The sequence below is a fragment of the Vicia villosa genome, linkage group LG6 (assembly GCF_029867415.1).
Source record: "Vicia villosa cultivar HV-30 ecotype Madison, WI linkage group LG6, Vvil1.0, whole genome shotgun sequence".
Lineage (NCBI taxonomy): Eukaryota > Viridiplantae > Streptophyta > Magnoliopsida > Fabales > Fabaceae > Vicia > Vicia villosa.
In genome coordinates, this window is record NC_081185.1 from 112,813,947 (window position 1) to 112,824,189 (window position 10,243).

Here is a 10,243-nt window from a genome sequence, read left to right on the forward strand (position 1 = left end):
AAACCGCTAAACCAACTAACAAAGAGTTTTGAAATCTTTTTTTTTGAAGATTACACAACCGTTGGGTTAAGTGACCGGGTGAGGGTCACCAAACTTAGAAGGTGTATTATCTTTTTTTTCCGGAACATTCACTTATATTCATCGGCTTCCCTGCGTAAAGTGTGTGAGAGATGGTGCCGACTGCTGAAATAAACTACTCAAGAGCTGTCAGAGAATGAGAATTAAGGCTAAAACATAATAACAAATTTAAATCAATTTCCATATGCAGGAGACTCACGGTGTTAGAACGATACCGATCTTATGAGTTTTTCCAAGTCTCCGCAAACTCGACTCAAATCAGTATATAGCCTAAAACTTTCAAAACGATGCATATTTATTTTTATTATTTTAAACTGAAAACAAAACAAGAAAACAAAAGAAAATAAAACAAAGAATTCCCTCCCCCACACTAAAACAAGCATTATCCTCAATGAAAGGACATAATTATTAAAGTAAGAGGGAGAGAAAGGAAAGAACACACCCGAGTAGTCAAGGAGGATAGGTGATCACATAAGCAGCCTTTCCCAAAGAGAGATCTTCTACATTCTCTTCTTCCAAAGTGGGGCTCTCATGGAGTAGCTTTGGGTAATGTCCACTGAACTTGGAATTTATATTAGTGTCTTTGCCGTTTATTCCAGGATCAAAGAAGAATCTTCGATAAGTGAAAGTGTCGAATGGGCATGTGATCTTCTTTTCCACAACCTCAGAGATCAAAAGATTGATGGGATGCCTCACTACTTTTGTTTCACCTTCCACTTCAATTGAGATACTACGCAAAATCATGGACGGGCTAATATCAGGAATGTCGGCCAATGTCCACCCAATCGCCTTCTTATGCTTCTTCAAAACTTGCAAAAGCTTATTTTTGTGATCAAAATCAAGGTTAGAAGAAATTATAACTGGTAGCTTTTCCTTCATCTCTAAATAAGCGTATTTCAAATTTTCAGGAAGTTGCTTCAGCTCGGGGGAAGGTGGCTGCTCAATGGAAGGAGTGTTTTGGGTTGCCGGGATGTCAAAAGTATCAGTTGCATGAACAGCTTCATCGATAACAACTTCACCTGTAGTAAATATGTTACCCTGCAAGGCAGCATCAATCTCAGCACATACAACACAAACGTTAGTGTCAGTACAATCAGAACATGAGTAAACATCATCAAAATCAGACAGTGATGGAAAATCAGATGCAAGCAAATCAGTACAAGTATCATCAACAGTTTCAGAAAGCAACTCTATTTGAAAAACAGAATGCTCTTCCAAGGGTTGTTGGTTTGATCCTTGAGCTTGCTGCATGGCATTCAATAAAGTGGCAAGCTGTCCAATCTGTGTTTGCAAAGTCTGAAGAGTATAATCTATTTGTTGTTGATACTGAAGATTATTTGCAGCCATTTGTTTGACAATATCCTCTAGTGAAGGTTCAGAAGGTGCAGAGCAGACAACCTGGAATTCACTCAAATGCTTATGCGGATCCTCACCTGCAAAACCACTAAACCTATGCAACAAATGTATTGAACCATATTTCAATTCTAAAGGTACATAACCATCAGGATACTCAATGCATAAACCATTATAGTTCGCATCAAGGGCAGCCAACTGCCTTAAAGTTCTTTGTTCATCCATGTTATCAACAAACACATAAATACCAACAATGTCCCAAACAGGCAGAAACAAATAGAAAGAAGAAAAATGATTAAAATAAATTCATAAAATTATAAAAACATAAAATTTCATCTAATTAGACGAAATAAGAATTATGGAAATTTTTTTAGATTTTTTCGAAACAGCAAAAACAGTAAATAATTAATTAAAAATAGAAAAATGATGAATTTGGAGATTTGAGGTCGAATTCCCTTACTCTTCTAGAGTAAGGGAGTACTGATCCCACGATTTTTCTACTTCCAGTAGGCAAAAACAGATTATCGATCAGACTCAATTTTCCAATAAAACCGATTTTTCGACTCAAAAAGCCGTTATGGCCGAAACTGCGAGGAATCTACGGCCTAAACGCACAAACACTAAACCTAAGACTCTAAAATCAATTAATAACGACAAGAATCCCCGGCAACGGCGCCAATTTTGATCCGCTGTCGCGCGCGGGTCAAAAACGAGTTGTTTAGTATAAAAGCAGTACAGCGACAGTTGACTCGAAATATCGTTCTCAAAAGGATTCTTGATTTTTATTAACTAAAAGCTAAATCGATTTAGGGGGGTTTGGTTTGGTCGAAAAAAATGATTATCAAAAGTGATTCTGAAAATAAGCTGTTTTGAAATAAGTGATTATAACAGGTTAATCTACCGGTTCTACTTCCAACTTATCATTGATTACTACAATTTCAATTCCCTAAGCGGTACCAATTCCTATTCGATTGCAATATTGATGAAACAAGCGTCGACAATACTACACGAGTTATGTTCCTAATCACCGAATTAAGCAAACGGTTCACCGAATTAAGCAAACGGTTATCGATAGCGCGAATTAACGAATAAGCTAAGTTTAAACGCGATTAAAGTAAGGAACATGCATCAATCGAATTAAATCCAATATATTCTATAAGAACGAATTAAGCAAACGAAGTCATATAACAAATTGGAAAGGAACTGAATTAAATTGAAAGTAATAATAACCTCAAAGTTTTGTGGAATTCGAATTCGGCAGATTAGCCGTTAGGATTAGTTCTCCATTACAGGATCGTCAAAAGCTTGGAAAATTTCGTGAATGGAAGATGGTTGCTACTGTACCGCGGCTGCTAACCTAAGGGACAATAGCACAACCCGTTTTACAATCCAGCTGGGTCAAACAGACGACCCAGGCCCAAAACTAATTGACCCGAAACTTAACTATAACTAGTGCTGCAACTTCAACGAATTTTCTGGCTCTTCTACAGTCCGATTCTGACTTCGACTCCAACATAAGAATTGTAGCTCTTTCTCTTAGCTTTCCGTCGATTATTAGAACGCCTCAATCGGACTCCTGGAACTCCAGTTATGACCGTTTCCGTGCAGACTGCTAAAGCTGAAAAATAAATACGAAAATCAAATAACAATAAAAATAAATTAAAATATAAAAACATAATAAAATAGAAAAATAAACAAACTAAACCATAGAAATGCCTAAGAACAAACATAAAGGAATGTGCATCAAAATGCACTGATCACCCATCTAACCATGGTGTTCACTTGTAAACAATACCTCTTTGCTCCACGCTTACCGCACCACTTGTTGTGAATTACGACAAAATTCAATATCAGTGAGGGAAAGAATAGTAGCAAACAAAATAAATGGTCTACAACAATTATAATCCGTACACAAATAATATAACAGAATAAAGGGAGAAAAAGACGAATGTTTGTTTACCCAATTCGATCAAACGATCTACTTTGGGGGACAAAACAACTCTCCAATTTACTATACTCGGAAAGTTGTTACAAGAGATTATAGTCGAGTTACAAGAAAATAGCATTTGCAGTTCCCAAAGAATAAATCCTATTTTCTACCCAAGTGTTTCACAACCTCTCCAACTCTCAATATAAGAATCACTCAAACCCGATGTGTTTAGGAGTGTTTTCATAACTCCAAAGGTTTCCCAAAAACCTTTTTCTTTCTAAGTTTTTTCTTGGATTTCCTAAATCCTTATTTCTTTAAAGCTCTAAGATTGTCACACTATAATAACAAAGAGATACAAATTTATAATAGCCAAAATCCAATAAATTCATAACAATTCTCAAAAATATCTCCTTAACTGTTAAAATAAAAAATATTATTATAATCTTATAATATCTCTCAAATATTATAAATATCTTATAATATTTGTTAGTGTTCTGGATTGGGCCAACCCATGGCCCAATTGGACTAAGAGGCCCTAATCTTTCTTAGCCCAAGGGAGATTCCTCCTCGTCAATACGTGCCTGTCAGGCGGGCGTCATTGAAGTTGCTTTCAACCGTCTGGTTACACTAGCCTTCGGCTGGGTAAGATTGAAGCAGAGCGATTCCACCCGCCTGGTCCCAAGCGGTTGCCTCCTACGGGCATCACTGCATAACTCTACCGCCGAGGACCCTCCTCCTCGTAGGGTTTCCTTCCCCAACCCACCAAATAAAGCGGAGTCCACGCGTCCCTAAAAGCCGTGTCTCCCCTCAAACTTCGGAGTGGTTGACCCAGGATGGAGACCACGTGCTGGTCTCCACTACACACGTAGGATCCTGACAATCTTTGAATTGGGCTTGGGTATCTAGTTCAATAGCGAGATCTTGGCCTAGCGCTTGGGGCTATAAATACTCTCTTTCACTAGAGGGTCAGGTATTCATTCATTCTCTCACTAAATATTGTACTTGCTCTCTGATTGCTTTTTCACTTTGGCATCTGAGTATCTTGCAGGTACACCCCCTCCATTTCTTTAAGTCCACCGCAGGCTGACCTTGGCGATCCACTCTGATTAGGTAAGATCGGTTAGACTATTATAAATATATATATCTTAAAATATCTTTTAGAATATTATAAATATATATTTTATAATATTTTTTTAGAATATTATAAATATATATCTTATTAAATATTATGAATATTTTTTAATATCTTTTTATATTAATTTTTATGATCTCTAAATTAATATAAAATATTCTAACATTAATAAATATATCAATAAATCGAATTCGCCGAGTTCGATATTTGTGAATCGTTCGAATCAAAGTATTTTTTTTTATTTTTTGACTTCTGATAATTTCAAAACATATTTTCATTCTCTTCATCAACAAATTTTTTTAAACATATTTCAACATAGGTGTTAGATATATATTAAAATAGCAGATTAAATTCTCGTATTTTTTTATAGTTTACATTAATCCATAATATATGTCAGCTTAAAATAATAGTTACTAGTTAGCATGATGTACCGTACAACCTTAATTTTTTTTTGAATTCGAACATCTTATATATTAAGAACAAGCCAAAGAGGCCAAACATACATCAATGTCCATAGCATTAGGAATGCTGCCTAGCCATGTTCTAGCACCAGCAACCTTCCCAACCTTCACCATGTGGTGGGCATCAGAATTGAAAGTTCTACAAAGATACAATAGGGAAGCATTTCTAAAAGTACCAAGAAAATTTCTACAATATTTAATAATTGGATCTAATGCAGCATTGACATCGGTTCCGTTCACACTGTCAACTATGCCCATTGCGTCCGAATAGAACAAAACCTCCTCAAGCTTTAACTCCTTTGCCAATTTCATTCCCCATTGAATGCCATTGAGCTCTGCAGAGGCAGGATCCTCATGACTGTTATACTTTTTGCTTGCTGCCAGATGAACATCCCCATTCGGTTCTCGAATTACACAACCCAAAGCCACAACGCCATCATCAAAACACCCAGCGTCAGTCTGCACCGACCAGTGACCAGTAGCTTTTCCTTGAAGATGGTTGACCTGTGTCTTTTGCTTTGCATTACTCCTTGGAAGGTTGAACTCCATGATGCTGTCCACAATACTCTGTGCAATCATTTGCGGTTTAGAGTTTTCTTTTTTGAACACGACCGCATTTCGAGCATTCCAAATCTTCCACATACCGGTACCGACTACTTGAACCATTTGCCAATCTTTGTTTTTAAGCACAGCTGAGAGCCAGTCATACACACTGCCTTCATTAGGCAGACGAACACCAAGGGGGGGAGAGAAAAAAACTCTCTTTGAGAAATCACAGATACTATAGTTGTTTAGATGCGTGTTAGTGACAGAAGTAATAGTATATGATCAACCTTAATTAACCACTTGAATAGATACTATAGTTGTTTAGATGCGTGTTAGTGACTGAAGTAATAGTATATGATCAAGACTTCAAGGTACTTTTAGTTGTAAAATGCTTTGGAAATAACAAAAAAATATATTATTTAACAAATAATTAAATAAGATAAAATTAAATGTTGCAATGTGACTGGTGAAAATGTAAGTTACCCAACTTTTTAGGATGTGTAGAGAAGTTGTCACCTATGTTCAAATGTGAAAAGAACAGGATTTCAATAGCGTATGGTTTTATAAACGTAGCTTTCCGGTTGGCCAAAAGAACAGGCCGGCGTTATAGTGTCTCGTTATGGATATGGACTACCTCAGCGATGATGCACACATGTTACCCACCACAAATACAAAATTGTCCACACAAAAAAATTAGAAAAATTATTCTTGTTTGTAGTCACTTAATTTTAATAACGGCTTTATTATTACTTTTTTTTTTATCGATTTAGCTTTTATATTTTAAAATTAGGTTAATTTACAGGATAAGATAAGTATTGAAAAATACAATATACTCCATGCTAATGATGAGAGGTGAAGGGCCCCTGTTAAACATTAATTTAAGATCCTATAGCGAAGCTTCCATGCTAAAAAAACTAACAAAGACCCAAAAATACAATAAAACTAAACAAAAACACTAACCTTTAATATCTCTATTTTTATCCGTACACTGCAATTTTTGGTGTAATTTATATACAATTTACCACCCAAAAACAAAAACTCCTATAAAAATATAAGGAGAAAATCAAAGTGAAGCAATGAGGGGATCATCATCATGATGAGAAAAAAGAGCATAATCATCATCATATTCACATTCAGATTCAGATTCACAAGCTTTCCATAACCGTTGATTATAATCTTCCATTTTCTTATAAGGTACAAATTGGGTCCTACAAAGCGGACACGTCTTCTGATCATGATCAATCCAACTGTCCACACATCTCTTGTGAAAAATATGTTTACAATTCGTCATACACCTGATCTCTTCCTCGCCGGCAAATTCGTTCAGACACACCGCACACTCTACTGTTTTCGAATCTTCGGCAAGGTCACGGTAGCTGATGACGGGGAGGAATTCTCGGATGAGGGTTGCGGAGAGGGTGGGATGGTCGGAGTTTGATTCTGATGAGGTGGCGGTGGAGATGTCGGAGAGGTGGAGGAGAGAGAGGAAGGAAAGGGCTAGTGATCTTAGGAAGGCGAGGAGAGAGAGAAGGTGAAGGAAGAGTTTGGGAACGGAAAGTTCAGAGTATCTTATCGGGAATCCCATTTTATTGAAGTTTAGAGAGAGAAAATAAGTGAGATGGAGAGAGAAATGAAAGAGAGTTTCTCGGTGTTTGGACTTTGGAGGAAGAGGTGGTGTGATATTTATATTGGTGTGATGAATGAAATGAGGTAATAAAGTTATAGAAAGATCAATTGGATGTATGTGTGGGACAGTAGGGTTAACTGAACGCTGAAATGAAAAGAAAAATGTGGAAAAGTAAACCATTTTTTGTCATGATGATGAGTATATGATGAACAAATTGTCAAAATAAAATATGATAGCAAAATCCAATTAGGCCAACTAGTTCTTAAAGAGATTAAAAGGAGGATATTTTTAGTTAAAAAAACTAATATAATACTTTAATTATTTTGAATAAATCATCTTCTTTGAATTATAGAAAGTTAGCAAGTTTTAAATTATTTTTTAAATTAATTATTTTATTGCTTTAAAAATATTACGAGAATGACAGTTTATTAAGTATTTTGATGGATTGATTAAAATAGTTTAGTGATTGTCTTATAGTTTATAATTCATGTTGTACAATTGAAAAGTATTTTGGTTTAGTGATTTTCTTATAGTTTATAATTCATGCTGTACTTGAAAAGTATTTTGGTGTAGATTAATGGATCTTGTATCACTGTGATATCAATCTATCAATATAATATATTGGGATAGCAATTTGATTCATCTCAATGGCATCTGCAAAAATAGACATCTATCTTAAAAAATACTAGCAAAACAAGAATAAAGGGGCCACTGCATTATCATGACAAGTGTACACAACATAAAGCTTGAATCACAATTTATAGTATGCACAATGGGGATCTAAACCAATCATTGGCTCTACTAAGTCACTGATATTGCAAAGATTGTCCAGAAATTCCTTTTACCAAAGCTTCCTGAATATCCTACATGGACGCCTCCGTCAAGTTATGCTAAACAAATAGATTTAAAGGCTTTGGCCTGTTAAGATACTTCAGAAACTCTTCCGAAATTCTCTGAGTCGGTTAAATGTGAAAATTTGTCATCGTCACAAGATTCTTAAGTTGAGATGGCAGTGACATAGAACGATGCTGAAATACCACTAGATAAACATGATATCATTAGTTTTATGATTAATAATCAAAATGAATCTCATCCAACTGTTGAGTAATCATAGAAGTTTTCAGGAGTATCACAAAAGTTCCACATCATTTTTTTAAGAATTTACTCCCTTACCTTCATCCGTGGCGAAATTTTTAAAAATGCCTCTATATTTTGGAGATATATCTCCGAAATCAATTTTTTTCTAAAAAAAAAAATTGATTTCGGAAGTGCACTTTCGAAAACACTAAAAAAAAAAAAAAGTGTTTTTGGAGGTGCATTCCCGAAATCAAAATTTTTTTGAGAGAGGGGTGTCTTCGGAGATGCATATCCGAAATATTCCAATTTTTGATCTTAGAAAGTTTCGGATATGAATTTCCGAAAAAAAAATCAATAATTACAAAAAAAATTAAAATCAAGATCAATCAATACAATTAATAGTATAATTAATTAAATTAATTAAAATATATTATAAAATATATATCATTATAATCAAGATATAATAAAAATATTAATCTAATAAATATTTAAATAAATATTTTATCTTTATTATTATTAATATTAATAATAATAATAATAAAGATATTTATTTTCTATTTTTTTTATAATACATAAAATAAATTATTTTATAAACTAATTTTCAAAAACAATTTCATAGTTATAAAAAATCATTTTATAAACAAAATTTCCTAAACAATTTTAAAGTTAAAAATTATTTTACTAACTTATATAAATTAAAAACATTCTCATAAGTAAATTTTGAATTATATAAAATTAAATATATAATTTATTTATACATTAAATAAAATTAAGATAAAATTTTCTTTTAATTTTTTTAAACTAAATGAAAAACGATTTTTTATCATAATTAATTATTAAAATCATTTTAATATTTTATATTTGGGATAAATAACTGTTACCCCCTGCCATTAGGGCGTGTTTTAGTTTTCCCCCCTATTAATTATTTTTTCGGATTACGCCCTTATAATATGAAAAGTTCTATGATTTATCCCCTAGGACCCCCCTGTAAACTTGTTTTTTTGATTTACCCCCTGAATTTTCACTGTTTTTTTTACACGCTTAGGGGGTATCCTAAAAATACAGGGGGTAATAAAAAAAAATAATTAATAGGGGAAAAACCAAAACTCGCCATAATGACGGGGGGTAAATGTCAATTATCCCTTTACATTTTTATTTATTATTTTGAAAAACTATGTAATTTGAAATTTATATTAAAATATGAATAAAATAGTAAATAAATTTATTCTTATTTAATCTCTTTTATTTTAAAATTGTGCTGAATAATTATTAATATATTTATTTTTTATATAATCATAATTATTGTATATTATTTATAGTTTTAGTAATTATTAATATGAAATTTATTTATTAATTTTAATTTAAATTAGAATAGAAATATCAATCGTATAATTATCATTATTATTATTTATAACTTATATCAACTTTATAATATATGAATTAATTAATATCCTAAAAAATTTAATTTTTGGGATATTTTTGAATATACATATCCGAATTAATCAAAATTCCAATTTTTTGGTGTTTCGGAGATGCATCTCCGAAATAATCAAAACCCCAATTTTTTCGGAGATGCATCTTCAAATTCTGGAAAAATCTAGAAAAAAAATTAATTCGGAAATGTATTTCCGAAGTAGGGGTATTTAAGAATTTTCGCCGGGGGTCACCCTCATATGGGGTCAATAAAGAAATTCTCTTTCTTTTAAACACAACTTTAGTTTTTATAAAACCAAGACAAGCATGAATTTCTGAATTGAAAAGATTTGGGAAAGAACATGGGTTAAGATACTCTATGCACATGCGCCACAAAGCCTAGGATTAGGGCCGACAATGAATCAAATTAATTCGCAAATAGTTCGAAATTCGATTCAAAAATTAAATCGTTGAACTAGATTCATGAACCAAATGAGCTGAGTATGAGCTAAAAACTAAGTTCGTTAACTAAATGAGCTGAACTTGAACTATACATAGTTCGACTCGTTAGGTTCATGAGTCAACTTGATTATATATGAGATTGATTATATTGTATTTAAGAGTAG

The 10,243-nt window shown here is 33.2% G+C and overlaps 1 protein-coding gene across 1 annotated transcript; it reads right to left on the bottom strand.

The window, feature by feature from the left end:
* Positions 1–6,311: 6,311 nt before the first annotated feature.
* LOC131609629 (brassinosteroid-responsive RING protein 1-like) lies at positions 6,312–7,168 on the bottom strand. Its single transcript, XM_058881390.1, has one exon. The coding sequence runs from the start codon at positions 7,083–7,085 to the stop codon at positions 6,564–6,566; it is 522 nt and encodes a 173-aa protein (XP_058737373.1). The 5' UTR covers positions 7,086–7,168; the 3' UTR covers positions 6,312–6,563.
* Between the last annotated feature and the right edge of the window lie 3,075 nt (positions 7,169–10,243).